The sequence below is a fragment of the Crocodylus siamensis genome, chromosome 3 (genome assembly GCF_052110815.1).
Source record: "Crocodylus siamensis isolate JL-2025a chromosome 3, ASM5211081v1, whole genome shotgun sequence".
NCBI lineage: Eukaryota > Metazoa > Chordata > Crocodylia > Crocodylidae > Crocodylus > Crocodylus siamensis.
The window spans coordinates 132,243,706-132,260,243 of record NC_143397.1 but is presented as its reverse complement, the minus strand read 5'-3'; the positions used below and the strand labels follow the sequence as shown (position 1 = coordinate 132,260,243).

Sequence of the window (16,538 nt, the reverse complement as noted above, 5' to 3'; positions counted from 1 at the left end):
TCAAGCCTACCTTGTTAGATGCTTACCTTGTTAGATGCCGACTTAATTCATGAACTTCCATTTCAGTGCTTTTAAATTCATTGAGCTCTTTCCGAATGGCTGCCTGCAAATGATGAAGAAAGCCATAAATACACAAATGGAAGATCAAGACAAACTGCTTTGAGTACAGAGTGAACTTATTTCTTAATGAGTGAAGAGGCCGTAAATACTGTTTTCAGTGAGAGAGGAGAAAAAGGCTGTTTAAAATATTGAAAAAGAAAGATGAATATGATCTAAACCCCATAGAGGAAAGCAATATCTCAGCTGAAGGCACCTGTCTGAATCGTGAGACACAGCGTCTTGTTCTGGTTTCTTCTGCAAATACCCTTAAACAGGTGCAAGCATATATGTTGGAACAGCAACAGAAAGCAAGCTGAGACCAACTAATCTCATGCTACAGCTGAGTGACTTCTAAGCTTCGACTCTACAGAAGCCAAAAGGAGAAAGTATTAGAGTGCCTTTATTGACAGTGCCCTGCTCCCTGCTCCCATTAATTCAACCTCTAAGACAGAGAGCAAGATCATTTAGTCCTACAGAGCTGATGCTGTAGCAGGACACACAACAACATCTATAAAGTCATGGAAATGGCAGGTCCTAGATAAATCAGAACTTTATAAATGATAACTGAATACACTGAAAGCAGACAGGAAGCCAGTGTAGGGTACCAAGTGTGAATGCTAAAGGCTCTCATAGGCCTGTGAAAGGCCGATGGTCATGTTCTGTCATGGCAGAAAATTTGGAGAGATCTGCAATGACAGTCCTAAATAAAGCATATCCAGCTGTCCGGTGAAAAAGAGCAAAAGGCATGTGTAACCACAATACAGGATAATATTTTTTCAGAAGTGTAGGATCCATAAGATTAAGGTATTTAGATACTTAACTCATAAATACCTTTGGGAAATTTAGAGCCTAAATTTCACTGAGGTAATAATGAGACTCCCAGCTTGAATGGCCCCATTATTTATTTGAAATAACTGTTTTATGCATAATCAGAACTCTTAGCAAGAGATGGTGCTAATTAAGCCCCCCGATACATGTTACACTTCAGATGCGATTAACTGGTTAATCATGTCTTAAGAAGCGACCTGGCCACACATTCAATAAATTAATGGTGTGACAAAACAAACAAAAAGCCACAAAGTGATTACACACAATATGTGTAATAACTTGTCAGCTGGTTCCTATCCTGCATTTAACTGAATGTGTGGCCAATGCCCAGCCATGGAGCACATGGGAGCCATTCAAGACTCTTGTGCACTCTGTCAGCGGGGAGTGTCCCTCAACTGATCAGGGCTCTCAGCCGTGAGCACATCATGATTCCCATGGCTGGGAGCCCCAGTCAGATGATCATGGGAGCGTACCTTGCACTTCCCCAGCTGGGAGCTCCAATCAGCTGACTGGTGTTCCTAGGTGGGGGAGTGCAGGAAGCTACTTGCTAGTGCAAGGCACATGTATGGAATAGCAGAATGTGTGATTGTTGGGATCCTGCATCAGATCCCATTGTGCCTCTACTTAAATATCTGTCAGGGGCCTATGAGCCAAAACCAGCATCAAATCCCAACAGCTGGATGTGCTGGAAAGAATTTCCCTCAGCTCACTTGAGTGGGTCAAAGATCAGCCCTGACTGAAGAGTATGTTGAGTCTCCAAGCAGCAAATCTGCTGATGTCAGAGCCCAGGATCTGTTCTAGAAGCTATTATCTTTGAACGTCTGGCTTGTTAGGTTATTGGTTATCAGTTGATGCTGCTAATTTTGTACATGGTTATAAAAACTTTTAGTCATGGCAGCCCCACTATCACTTATTTAGGGATATCTCAATGGGTTTACCGCTCTAACAGTACAGAGACCAGTACAACAGAGACCCTGTGCCAGAATGATTTATCCAAGTGCAAATTGCTTTCATCTAGACAAGCCCTAAGTGATACGCTTTGTGAACATGAACACAGGTCTGGGCCCTCTGTGCTTTTTACATATAGCTTTGTTGTTTTATTTACTTTGAAAATAACTGGCAGGCCTTGCCTCATCTGTCACTGGAGAGGGTGATGTCTATGCAGCAACCCAAGAGCCTACCTTCAGCCAACCAATTTGCTGCTTAAGTGACTGTGAAGGGGGCCACACAGGCAGCTGACTCCCACAAGGTCTGAGATCTATTATCCCACACATGTCTTGATCTATTGTTAAGATTTAAGATGCCCTTTTTATTCTTCAAGCAGTTAAAGTTGGTATAGTTGAAGTGAGACTGAACACAATTCCTTATACCCAGAACAGAGAGCAAGATAAAGTGACAAACAGAAAATCCATTACAAAAATGTATTTTTGCAATAAATCTCCTCTGCATTAGCTAGTGAAGATGGAGGTATTGGATCACAGTTTTGAAGGGGAATCATCTTTTACAGGGGACTTGCAGCCCTGTCAGGCATTTTGAGAGCTGGCTTGAATTTGCTTTGCTGTCTGTTTTAGGAGCGGAAATGGGAGAAAAGCAGGAACTGTGAGTGTCAGAAATTATGGCACTGACCACAAGACCAGACTCTCATAAGGAAAAATAGGCTTGTGCTCTTTCTTTGCTTCCTTATACATACAGATGGACTAAGAACTGGAAATGTCAAGTCTTTGTTAGAGGTCTCACTCAGAGAACCCAAGAGCTCAGTAATATGGACTGATATTTACATAAATCAAAGTTGAAATAGGGTGCAAGTTACTTTTTCCCACTATTTGCTGCCTTTCCATGCCATCCTAAACACTGGTACTTAGCACTTTCATACTACTTTCCAGTAAAAGAAAGAGTAAGAGAGATTCTTAGGTTACTGAATACTGTCTCTTGGCATCACAAGTATCCAGCTCATATAATCAAATCTTTTAATTCCAGTCATAGATACATAAATGCTTTGCAAAGCTGAACAGCCATTCATTTCTGCCATAGATAAAATAGAAAAAAAAAATACTGTAAAATACAAATTGGTTCCTAAGGGGTGCTTTTCACAGGACACTCATAATGGCAAAAGCTGGAGTGTAAATTGTAACATATATGCTGTGTACAGATGTTCATTTCTACTAGTAACACATTTTTACTGATAGCAAAATAGCTTTGGATCTGGAATATGTACATATGTTCCAGCCCCATGACTAGAGAGTTTCATAGGCGAGCTCTCCAGTCAGGGGGATTAGAGGGTGGGAAAAAGCCAGTTCTCTTCCGCAGGAATCTTCTTCAACATCTGTACAGCTCTCTGTGCCAAGAAAGGCTTTTGGAATAAGTGTGACCTGTGGCCTAACTCGACTGGTACCACTGGCAAAACTTTCCCTCAGCGACATAGTGCATGCATCCTACATGTGCCATTAAGGCAATGTGATAAACTACAGCACAGTTCAGGACCGCAGCAGTTTGAGCTGGGGTAGGGCAGCCCTGGAGAGGCTGACTGGAGCATGAGGGTAATAAACTGCAGGGCTAGGTGGTGGTCAGCTGCCTGCACATTAGCACTGTCATGCCCCAGCCAGCCCCTGTTACTGTCTACACGTGCAGTTCAGTGTCTGTAATTACTCTGCTGTAGGATAGTACTATCGCCAACAGTACTATCCTACGATGGAGTTAATTAATTTACTGTGCCCTAATACCAGCGCACTTATAGACAGTGATGATTTACTGTGGAGCTAATTAGTCAACTTCAGTAAAACACATGTGTAGATGCACCCAGGAAATCAAGATCACAGTAAATCAGAGGCAGTGCTGGAGTTAGAAGCTACAACTCCCCCTCCTGTTCCCTAGCCACTGCTTGTTTGTAATAGTCCAGGGTTGACCCAGCCCCATAGTAAAAAAATAAATCAGGTCCTGATTTCCACATTCATTGATGCCTTATAAACTTAAAGGGCTTGAAAGTGCACAAAATACTTATGAGATGCATAGTCTCATCATCCTCAGAGCTGTGAGAAAAGCTTAACATTTTTCTGTCCCTTTTGTGGAGACTGTCATCTTGTCTGCCTGAGAAATGGCAGAGCATGTTTACAAAACAGTAACAGACATGGTACTATATATGCAAGATAAAAAAAAAATAAGATGGACAGAGTATGAACAAAGCTCACCTCTTTCCCCTTGCACTATTAATCTTTAGTCTATGAATTACTTGTGCCAGAACATTAACCCTTTTGCTGCTAGCCCCTATTAGACTCCATGGTGCAGTGACATTCACAAGAGAGTGCCCTTTTTGCTATGTACCTGGGGCATACAACAGCAATTAAGTGGTTAAAAAACTATGTGGAGAGTGGTAGAGATATCCTGTCTGAAGCATGATACATCTATCCATTTTGTCTTCCAACAACGATACTGGATGATATCTTCAACTGTACCATTGGCTTTCACTGAACACACTGAATTTTCATGTACCCATTACAATTTTGTACTGTAGGATAAATTGTGTGACTGCAATTCAGGTGAGTACTTCAGAAGTACTGGTTCATTAATACTGTCCCCCAATATTACATGGAAAATTGTGGATAGGAACCACTCATTTGTAAACTGGCAGAACAGGGCAAAAAAATAAATACAAGGGCAACTAACATGGTCTCTTCTTCTAAGATTTTAAATGAGTGTAATGCAACTGACTCCAGTGGAGCTGGTCCTGGTGACTGACATCCAATGTTCATAACTAGAAAACATAATAAATTAAGATAAGCAGGAAAGACAAAAACATGGATGCCTTTGGAAGGCAATGGAGTTGAGTCAGTCCCGTGAGTGCTGTGGTTCCACATCATATCACACCAGCACCGTGGAACCAGTAACCCATTCAGGGGTCTTCTACTTCCCTCCACCTGCAGCTCACTTTACTTACTTTGTCAGCAGCTGTGAGCCGCGTCCAGGGTTTGTCTGCCCTTCTGTCATAGTCCTGAGCGTCTGCCACTTCCACGTAGTCACTAAAGCGGATGAGGATTTTCCTTTCACGTAATTCTTCAACTGTAGGCCTTTGACTCAGCTGCAGGTGTTAGGAGAGGAATGGCACCAGAAGTCATTTTTTTCAACTCAACATTATTTGTTGGCTTATCTTATGGGCAGAAATGTTATAATGATATCAGGTCCCAAAAGAACTGTTCCCAGCATCATTGGCTTTTATTAGCCTCTGCATTCATGAAGCAGATGACAAGCCACTGTTTTGTCTTCCTTCCAACAGACAGGAGCGCCCCCACTTTGTGGGCTGCACTGTGGGCTGCACTGCAGCTATGTTATGCTGCATCATTGTAAAGTAGTAGGTGTAAGGGCAATCCTGTAGTGGCCTAAAGCCGATATGTCATTTCCCCTTGCTGCTGAGGTAGGGGCTGTGGCTCTGTTGATAGCTGGATGCTGACGGCACCCAGTAGAAGTTTAGAGCTGGCACCAGAAACTGGTAGGGCTGTGCAAAGCTTCAGTCCCTGATTTGATTAGATGGAGATTCGGCCTGATTCAGTGGCTGAACCTCTGAATCTGAATCGAATCAGAAGACCCTCTCATCTCTCTGAATCAAATCGGAACCCTCTGAATTGATTCAGAGAAATTCAGAAAGATTCGGCGATTCAGATCTAGACACAGCTTTAAATGTTTTTTCTATGTATGTCAAGGTACCAGGTGGCTCATGAATGCAGTGATGGTGGGGTGGATGGAGCATCCCACAGGAGCGCATGGGGGTGGGGGGGTTCCCAGTACGCTAGGCAGCAGACCCGGAAGCACTTCTGGTCCACTTCTGGGTCCTCCGGGGAGCACGCTGGGGACCCCTGGCTCCCCGGCTCAGCAACTGGTGCCTCCTGAGTCTGGGGGGGCACCTGGGGTTCCCCCGCAACTGATCACCAAGCCGTGGGGGTGTGTGTGGGGGGGCCCCAGCGCACTCAGTGGCGGACCTGGAAGTGGACTGGAAGCACTTCCGGTCCACTTCCAGGTTTGCCACCAAGCATGTGGGGGGGCCCCCCCGTGCTCTTGTGGGATGCTCCAGCCACCCCAGCATTCATAGGCCATGTCTGTCTGGTACCTCAAGATATGTAGAAAAAACTTTTAAAGCTGTGTCTGTAGTCGAATAGCTGATTCTCCAAATCAGCATCAAATCTTTAGATTCAGATGAGGCAGAATTGAATTGGGTACAGTTATCTGAATCAAGTAATTGAATCACTGACCCTGATTCAGGCAGACTCCAAATTTAAATTGAATATGGCCCATTTTGCACACCCCAAGAAACTGGCCCAGTGCACAGCCAGCACAATTAGTCTCTAAAGGTGCCAACTTGTTCTGCCTGTTGCCTGACTTCAGATTAGCAGAACTAACTACTACACGTGCACTGTTGCTAACTACTACAGTCCATATCATATCAGCATTGATAAAAGGAAAATTGACATTATTGGCAATAGGCTTTTTTAGCTGATGTGGCTGATAATGTCACTGATAAATCCTGCGAGCATGTGCAGCCAGCTTAGCAGCTTGGAGGACCAGTGTCCAGCTGGTAAGTCTGCTGGGGGTGGAAGGCGCAGGAGGGGCAGATCAAGGCCCCCATCGTGAGGGAGAGAGTGGGGGCTGAGGCAGGGGCAGGGGCTGCGCAGCCAGGGCAGGGTGTGGGACAGAGCTGCAAGTGACTTGTCTGGGGGTGTGGGGGGATTGGGGGGAGGCTCCCACCACTGTGTGCACCCTGGGGGAGCCATGGGGGGCATATGCCCCTGTGTGAGGGTGGGCTGGGGCTGGAGGGTGGCATTGGGCTCTTCCTGGTGTGGGGTTGGGTTAGGGCATTGGGTTAGGGTTGGGGGGGTTGGCTCAGGGCAGGTGGTGGCTGCACTCGGAGGGGCGGGGCTATGGGGAGCTCTAGCCCACCCCATAGCCCCCCTCCCAGCACTGCCACCTCCTGCCCCACCCCCACATGCCCCAAGCGCAGCCCTGGCCCAGCCCGCCTGCTGGAAAGAGCCTGGCACTGCCCCCAGTCCCACCCACTAGCGGCAGCCCATCCTCACCGTGCACACAGGCCTTCCCTTGGGGGTGCACAAAATGGCAGAAGCTCTCTGCCCTCCCTGTGGCCCACAGATGAGTCACTCATGGCTCTGTGCTATGCCCCACCCTGGCTGGGCAGCCCGTGCCCCAGCCCCACTCCCTCCCTTACTGTGGGGGCCTCAATCTGCACCCCCCCATGCCCCTTCTCTCCCCCAACCCCTTCCCCTCCCAACAGAGTTACCAGCTGGATGCCATTCTCCACACTGCCAGGCTGCGTATTGGCAATCAGATCAGTATCAGCCAATATGGCTCATTAATAATCGGCCATTGGTATCGGCCTAAAAAATCTTTATCAGTGCACCCCTACTGACTACTTCTCTTTACTGCTTGGTATGATTTAGTCTTAGGGCTGAGATGCAAGCACATTACAAAAGTAGATAAGAATAGAATAGGATAATAACAAATTATAGCATGTTTGGTCTACAATCATAGCTATTTTTACATTGTAGATGAGGCCTCTCTCTGTTTTACAGCTTACCTCAAATGCAATCCTGAATTAAGCATTACTTATTGTGCCAGATAAAACAAAAGATAAACAAAGGCCAGTGGGTTTGTTAACATCAGTGCATTGCTACTTGAGCACTTCTGCAGCAGTTTAATATGAGTATCTCGCTTGTAAATGTTTATCTAAGGACAGAACACACGAAGAGGGAAAAAAACTCCCAGGCAACCCTACATTTAAATAATATCAAGACTGGCCCCGAAAGCCTGGAAATTCAAAGATAAGGTAGGCACTTCATCCTTAACTTGGGCCAACCTGCCTTTTTCCCTCACAACAGCTGAATTGCAGAGGAGGCAACAGCATTATCTCAGCTTTTGTCAGTGTGTGCCAGAACCTAGCTGTCATTTAAAACTAGAATGGAGGATTTTTCTACCTAATGCCCTCCTTATAGAATATCTGATGACACATAATCACTACATGAAAGATTATAAACCACAGTTGTTTTTAAAGGGAATACACAAGAAACAGTGAAGACAATTCTCACAGATTTTAACTGATAAATTACTGCACTCTTTTTCATGGAGGAGTTTTTTTTAACAGTAATTTATTTTCTTTCATAGCTTGTGCCCAATTTTTACATCTAACCTAGTTTAGCATTGGTGTGGTATTGCCAAAGTAAGCAATGTGCTTATTTTGCCAGAGAGGGTGTCACACTTGACAGTGCCTTTTGATGCCTCGTGCCATGCCATGCCAAGTTGGCGGGTGGGTCGTGCCTTCCACATGCCATATCAGGAGACACAATGCCTTGGACCATTTAATTTGCATTGAGAGTTAATTTAGCTGAAGGTAGATAGCTCAAAATTGCAACAGAGAATTCATCTTCTCTGCCCCCTACAGGATATATAAAGAGTAAAAGCAGATTGAAGCCTAATTGCAAGTTTAAAATATTAACAGCTGCATTATCCAAGGAGGCTCTTTTCAGATAGAATTTGTCTGCGTGCCAACCCATACACTGAATTTTGTGCATAGTCTGTGCACACAAATATTAGCATTTACATGTCTGAAACCCAGTAGTAGCCATTTTGCCAATGCAAGTGTGTTTTGTGAAGATGGATTCTTTAATACATGTATTAGGTGACAGTGCACGGAGACTGTACATGCAAAGTTTTAAGAGCACAAACAATGATACATGCTGAAATTAGGGAGCTATATTGCACATACATAATAAATAAATACCCTATTCTTATAATAGTATACATCGTGTGGACCTCAAGGCTCTTGACAAAGGAGGTCAATACCCTTATCCTTATTTTGAAAATGGGGAAACTGAGGTATAGATGTATGGAATTAGTTTCTCAAGATCACCCAGCATACCAGCACAAGAGCCAGGAGTAGAAGTCAGGCGTCCTCAGTCCCAGTTTGGATGCTCTGCCCACTAAAAGACAGACTGGTGGGCTGCAAGTATATGCCATGAAACTAATTTTATCATAAAAAATATATTTACATAGCCACTACACATATTAAATGTGCTAACAATAAATCTAACGATAATAAAAAATGACCATAAAGAAAATTTATGATTTAGACTTCTATCAATACATCCAGGGTATGTATTTACACTGTTAACAAAGACATGCTAACAACTGGTTTTGATTCTACAATGAAGTCCAATTATTATCCCCACATTACATCTTCTTAGGGCTCAGTCCTATAGCAGGCTGAGTGAGCACTCTCATCTTCCACAGGGTTGGATTTTTCAAGGTGCAGCAAACCTTCAACTCCATTTCACTTCAGCAGGATTTAGGATACTCAGCACTTCGCAGGACAAGATTTTTAAGCAGCACCAGGGTATTTATCACTTCAGTATTTGTTCATGGTAAGAATATTCAGGTCATCTGAGACCTTTCTTGAAGCTTAATTTTGTTCCTTGTAAGCTCCAGAAACTTGGATCAAAAAGAACAACTTAGTGGATAACTAGTGAAGATGACCTCTGCATTTCATAATGGATAGGCATCATGATAAATGCAATGAAATCTGTCTGAAACTTATGCTCAAGAACGTGAGTGACTGGTGCCTCCTGAATCTGGGGGGGACCTGCAGAAGCCACTGATGGCAGCTGCCCCGTCAGGGGGAGCACCAGCCCTACCAACACCAACAGCCCCATCGGGGGGAGGGAGGGGGCACATGCATCCCTGTGTACCCCCTACCAGTCGCCTATGCTCAAGGACCCGCCAAAACTGGCTCCTTAATGGAGGAGAAGGTATAGACTTACTGAATGAAATCCTGGCTTTGTAAGAGTTTTAACATAGACTTGATTGAAACTTGCTTTCACCTAGGGAAACTTTGGGATAGTGTTTTAGGAAAAGAAGTACCTGGAGAAAGCTGGTGGCTTCTAGAACTAGTTATGATCTAAATATCTGGAATGAGTCACAACATCCAACACAAACTGCGGATGGAAGGACTCTTAGCTGCCCTCATTAATGATACAGGGACATATATATATTTTTTCCTTCTTCTACATATAGACATAGGGATGCTTATTTCAGCATGCACACATATGAACATAAACATTGGAGAGGGTACTTCTTTGAGTTGGATACTGAAATCCAGCAGAAAGCAGGAGTAACGTCACTGAAATGAATGGAGTTGCAGCAGTAAGCAGGATCAGCTTTCTGTATGTATTAGTCAGGTTTCTCTGTGTGCTCAGAACTGCGGGGATATGAAAGCGGCTCACTTTAAACTCTGATACTAAGCCATTTATCTTTTACCTGATACTTGCAAATTAAGATAAAACAAATTTCTGTCTCTTCAACTTGCAAAATGAACTAAAGCAAAACTCTGCCATCCCAAGACCTGACAAACTAAGGCTCTGCCAGTCCACTCATGGGAAGTAACCAGATCTTAAATGTTTCATGTGCCCTGCTGGATTCCTACCCTGACAGCAACCAATATGTCACTGCATCCCTTTCACTCTATTGGCATCTTTGTCACGTTAGCACATTAAAATTTAGTGGCTGTTATTTATTAGAGGATTCAAGGTCCAAAATCAAAATTCAATTAGTAGCACACACACAAAACGGTTGCTCTTTTTGTGATAAAACCCAGGACTGTGTAGACCTAGCACAAGGACAGGGTATAATGCAAATTGCTCGATGTCCTTTTTTCTTGCTGAGACTAACAATGCAATTTATCTAAATTAGCAAACCATTCTGTTTTCTTGCCTAAGCTGTTTTACCTCCCCCACCCCACCAGCTGCTAACACTTTTCTCAAAGGATAGTTATTACAAACACCCTGGGCTGACCCAAGATGGGAGAGGTCAGTGAAGGAAATGATTGAACAGCAAGATACTTCCCAGCCAGGTGCCAGCATACTCTTTACTGAGCACACAGTTCAGCTCTACGGGGGCAGGCATTTAATGGTAAATGGTAGCTAAGATTTCATGGAGCTCATGGGTGGCCTTTCAGATACAGCCACAGATCATCACTTTTGTTGTTGTTAGTGCTGCTGTAAGCTTTTAGTTCTGGGCCTGAAAAGATGTTTAGCTCCAGAGTAATAGACAGGGTGCCCAGGAACTTGGAGTGCTGAGCTATCGTGGGAAGAAATAAATGGGAAAGAATGGTCTTATACCTTACCCTCTCCCAAGAATGGTCTTACACATTGTAGCTTGGCCCATTACCTGGAGTACAATTCTATCCCTGTATTGAAAGCTGTCTTGGAGTACTTTCTCTCACACTACCCAGGCTGGTTCAGTAAAATTCATGCCTGATAAAAAACTTGAGGTATTTGCTTGAGGTATTCCCTTCTACATGAAGGTTGCTTTTCTTGAATGTGAAATCTTTGAAATGACATTTGCACAGTCACCCTCTTGGGATGTGCCAATGGCACAGCTTGAACCAGAGAACTTAATAGTTGCATTGCTTACTGGGGCAGGCCTATGTTCACTTATTGCTCCCTTCAAAGGTCTTAATGATCAGAAGCTGGGGCTGAGAAGGGAGGCCTGGCATACAAACTACTTGAATTCCTTCTAATGCCTCCCCTGGTCCAAAGCTGAAATAAAAAACCTGAGGAAGAGGGGAAGGGGTAGATGTGCATACATGTATGGTGGTAGTGGAGTGTGACTCTGAAGAACTCTGGTTACATATGATAAAACTTAATTACTTCTTTGAGTAGTCTCCACACATTCACACTCTTGGCAATCTGTCGGGCAGTATTCATTCATACAGAGTGCTGAAAGAAGAGTCCTGGTTAAACAAGGCATTACCACACTGTGGACTTGCCTCCCCTTAGATCTTTAAAAAGCAGCTGCCACCACTAGTGAAACTGGAGTTGGAGGGCTCCATAGGGATGACAAGGAAGCAGCTAATACAGGTTGTCTCATTTTTTAAAGACTGTCTGCCTAGGTATTTATTGTCATCTCTAGTAAGCCATCTAGAATTGGTAAGGTAATCTTACCCATTATAATATGATGTTGTACCACGATGTCACTTGCAGTGACAAAATGTCGGCACAGAGATTATTAAGGGTACTTCAATGTATGAAGTGGGACTGTTCCACTGACTTCAGGGTGACCCTGCAAAAACCAGGATGCACATTATAATTTGCGTAGTTTGACGCTCTACAGCGAAGAGACTTCAGAATGGGCTGTACAGATCTGCCTTTCCTCGCTGCTGGTGGACATACAGAGCTATTTGAATAGAATGCTGCACGCATTTCTTCACCTTGAATTTACCCTCTGTATGCAGGTGCAGGTGCATACATCAAAAGCCATGATAACCAGGCAGGTCTAGTGGGATGATTATTTGAAAAGATCAGTTAGACTCTTCCCTAAATTCAGGTTTAGCTCCCTTTGCTAATAAGACTTGAATAGGGATGGGCAGAAGAAACCTGCCACTCTGCTCAAGATGCTGAGACATATTTGGGCCATGCTCAGAAAGGTGATAGCAAGGGACCAACTGCAATCTTTGTGAAATTCACCAGGTACCTGGCATTTCTAATCATTAGTTATCTACTCTCAGAATTTATTCCCTTCCTCTCATGATTTCTGAGCTTTTGTTATTTACAGGGACACAGTCTGTTTGCAGATGATAAAATTCATTATTAGTGAAGCACTGTGTTATTATCCACAATTACAAGCTGTTACTAGAACTATTATTTAAAGACATGAGAATAGATAAGACACCTCTCTATTTAGGGCCCAATTCCATACATCCATATGCAAAAATCTCCCAAAGAATTTCAGAGAAATTTCTATGTTGGGCTCACCAGAGCACATTGTGATTTGTTTGGAAGCCAAGAGGAATGAAACATCAATTGTGATATGGACATGAAGAGAAACTAATGCAATGCTATCAGGTTCAGACATAACTATTGTCCTCCTCACAAGCACAAAAAAGAAAGGGAAGAAAGTGAACAGAAAAAAATTATGAGTGAGCACATGTGCATGTGCATGTGCGTGCATGCGTATGATGCTTGCTCATCAAATAACTGAAATTTTCAGGATCATCAATACTGCTGAAATTATATAGTGGATTTTAGTCCTTGTGGCTGAGATTTTCACCTTCAGTGCAAACAGCAGCACTGCTTGCTTAAGTTTTCAAAGGAAGATAGGAGATAAAAAACCATAGTGACAGTAAAAGTTGGTTTAGGAAATCCAGGTACCTTTGGCAATAACTTGTGTCTGCACAACGTTGCTTTTATTTATCAAATAACACACTTGGGTTGGGTTTCTGCACATTTGCAACAAAAATTAAAGGACTGCAACGTGGTATTGCCAGTTTTACTGAAGTCTACACCCAGCTCCTTCTTAAAGGGTGCATCTACACGTGCAATTAATGTGAAGCAATAGACTCCAAAGCAGTGTGAGCTGGAGTAAGCTACTCCAGTAGTATAGCATAATGCTGACTCATGTGCCCAGGGTAGCAGCAATTGGATCGGGGGGAGCAGGCCCACATTGGCAGAGAATATGGGGGAGATCAGCCCTGAGCTCTGGGTGGCAGTGTTGGGTGGTGGAGGGACTGGCTGGGGCTTGAGGGTGCTGAAAATGCAGAGCCATGTGGATAAGTAGCAGGCAGAAGTCTGGCCCTGGCTGACTGGGAACAATTTAAGCCTGCAGTCAGCATCTACATGTGTGTTTAATCATAGTAAATTGTCCCAGTGTAAGATAGTACTGTCCCTGACAGTATTCTCTTACACCAATGTAAATGAGTTGACTGTGGCCTCGTGCCATTGCACGTGCAGATGGTGACACTTTACTCCACAGCTAATTAGTCGACTGCAGTAAAGTGAATGTGTGGATGCAGTCACAGTGTGTCGTATGAACTAGTTCTTTTTTCAAACATTAGAATCGGGGGATGGGCTGAATCTTGTAGTCAGGAATTTCTGTCCTTTAAAAAACAGAAATTATAGCTCAGTGGATGAGATCCTAAACTAGGGTAAACTAAAATGGTGTAGCCTATTATTTTCAAGGATGAGAGAAACCAAGCTAGAACTAAGCCTCTCAAAATTTTCCTATTTACACTTCTTATAACTATGCACTAGAATTTTTGATACTTATAAAATTGCTTGGATAGGAGAATTATTTTTATATAATTATAAAATGACAGCAAATATTTATAGGGAAAAAGAAAAAAAATAACTAACGTGCCCACCACAGGAGATACAAGCTTGCAATCCACATACAGACCAACAAGAAGAAACCACCTAAAAAAACCGGTATGGGTGCTCAGTTACCAATACAATTTTATGACAGAATTGCCAAAATGGACTATGTAAAAATAATAGAACAAATCCTCCATTCATATAATGACATGAAGTCAGTAGATCTGTGGGCATCTACCCCAGTTGAGTACCTATATTTCTAAAATGATTGAGTAAAAGAGTAGAAGAATATGTCCTGCCATGAGAGGCTTCATCTCTGTCCTATAAAGCTATTTTCCAGTGCTTTATTTCTGTTTGGTTTAAACATTTCAAACAACAGGTTTTCTTCCATTAAAAGTTTGTTCCTCAGTCTAACTAATGTTGACTGGGATTTTCAAAAGCAATCAGCATTGCCTTAACTCTGCTCCCACTGAAATCAATGGGAACTATTAGCTTCCCTGGGAACTGAGTTAAACCAATGCTAAGCCTATCTGTCCTTTACTTCTCAGACAGCCTCTAAATTATCTTTTGCTTGTTTTCACATATTTCCAGTGGACCCCAAAACTGTTCCTTGCTTTCTCTTTTGATTTACACATTACAACAGGGACAATTGCTTTAAAGTTCTTGTTTATAAAGGATGCTCTGGAAAATGAAAAGGCAAAGACTAATTTTCATAGATTTCATAGACATTAGGGCTGGAAGGAACCTCGGAAGATCATCGAGTCCAGCCCCCCACCCAAAGGGCAGGAAGTCAGCTGGGGTCATAGGATCTCAGCAAGATAAGCATCCAATTTACTCTTGAAGGTGTTCAGTGTAGGTGCCTGACCCACCTCCGATGGCAGGCTGTTCCAGACCTTGGGGGCTTGGACAGTAAAGAAATTCTTCCTTATGTCCAGCCTGAAACGGTCTTGTAGTAGTTTATAACCGTTCGACCTCGTCATTCCTTGGGCTGCTCTGGTGAACAAATGTTCCCCCAGGTACTGGAGGTCACACCGATAAACTTATAGGTGGCCCCTGGTGGTCACCCCTGATAAACTTATTTAGTAGGTAGAAAGTTACAGGTAATGCCAGAGCTGTATAGAAGTTGTTTCTCACCTTACGTGTTAATCTTCTCTTTATCTCCCGTTTCTCCTCCTGCTCCTCTTGCTCATTCCGAGCTAGAAAAGATTTACAAGGTTCTCAGTTGGAGTAATCAAGCATCCACAGTGTGCAACCAATACACCTTTCCAGCAGTACAGGCCAAGTCCATCCAGTAACTGAACTTCCCTAGCCCCTTGTTCACAATAATTTCATTTCCTGGTGTCTCACTTTCTAGCACCACCAGAAGGGGAATGTTTAGAAACCATTGTCTCAATGCCAAAAGTCCAGAGGCCTTGGAGTGAGCAGAGATGATACTGCTAGTCTCTGAGGGGTGCAGGCTCAGTAGCATAATTGAGAGGGCGTAACTGGGGCACCAGTTCTGGGCACCATCTGTGTGAAGGGGCACAAAATAGCCGTGGTGGCAATGGTGGCTGTTTGCATTGCTGTGATTGGCACCATGGCAGCCAGCACTGCCCTACCTCTGTATAGGTTGAGAGGGTACCAGCACAAGAAAAAGGCAAATATATTTTTCCTTGGACACAGAATTTGCTGACAGCTCTTCACTAGAAAGAATGGAAAGGAAGCCATTTGGTAACATCCCAAGCATGGCACACAGATGAGCTTGCTGTGGTCTGAATTACTGACTAGCAGAGCAGTTAGAGGTTCCTGTTGAAATGAGTCTTTGTAGCATAGCAAAGAAGCACCACAGCCCATAATAAATGGCATTGTGTTTCAAAACTTAAAATGAAAAAGAGGCCACACAGGGTAGGTTCTGACCAAGACAAGCCTAGACCTTAAAGAGTTAACTATCTAACACCACCTTCTCTGTTAAAGCTTCACAGCATCATAGATCCCTCAACTTAAGGTAGGCTTGTGGTAAAATTTTCAACAGCAGATCAGTCCCATTTTCTAAAGTCCCTTAGGAATTTAACCCAATAGGACTTAGGGTCTTAAGTGCTTATATCACTTCTGAAAATGTATTTGGGAGGCCCCATTTACATTCTGTTGACTCTGCAGACATCGTGCCTTCCTGTATGCTTCTGCTGGCTCTCTACGGCTCTGCTCAACAGCTGTGCTGCTGGGCACAAAGTATGCTCTGGGAAGGCACCAGCAGCTGAATGGACTATGGTAGCCAGCTAAGGGCATGGGACCATCTGCACCTCTTCAGCTGGCTGCTGGGCTGGGGACAAGCCTAACTTTATGTGGAATAACTCTGCCAATGGAAAGACGGCTTCTGTTGTCACAGTAGCGTCCAACGCGGATACCCTCAATGTTCTGCTGGCAAAACTGGACTTCCGGTGGCCAAACTTTGGAGTTGTAGGCTACAGCTGAGCCATTTAGGGATTTTCTTCATTT

At 43.6% G+C, this 16,538-nt stretch overlaps 1 protein-coding gene across 5 annotated transcripts in view; it reads right to left on the bottom strand.

The window, feature by feature from the left end:
- PHACTR1 (phosphatase and actin regulator 1) overlaps positions 1 to 16,538 on the bottom strand; it is a 470,686-nt gene that overhangs the window by 5,161 nt on the left and 448,987 nt on the right. For all 5 annotated transcript variants that reach the window (XM_090039210.1, XM_090039212.1, XM_090039208.1 and 2 more), the window contains 3 exons: positions 15,198 to 15,259; positions 4,859 to 4,999; positions 27 to 103 (listed from right to left, as the gene is read on the bottom strand). In XM_090039210.1, coding sequence (XP_089895336.1) covers positions 27 to 103; positions 4,859 to 4,999; positions 15,198 to 15,259 — 280 coding nt within the window. The remainder of the gene's footprint in view (positions 1 to 26; positions 104 to 4,858; positions 5,000 to 15,197; positions 15,260 to 16,538) is intronic.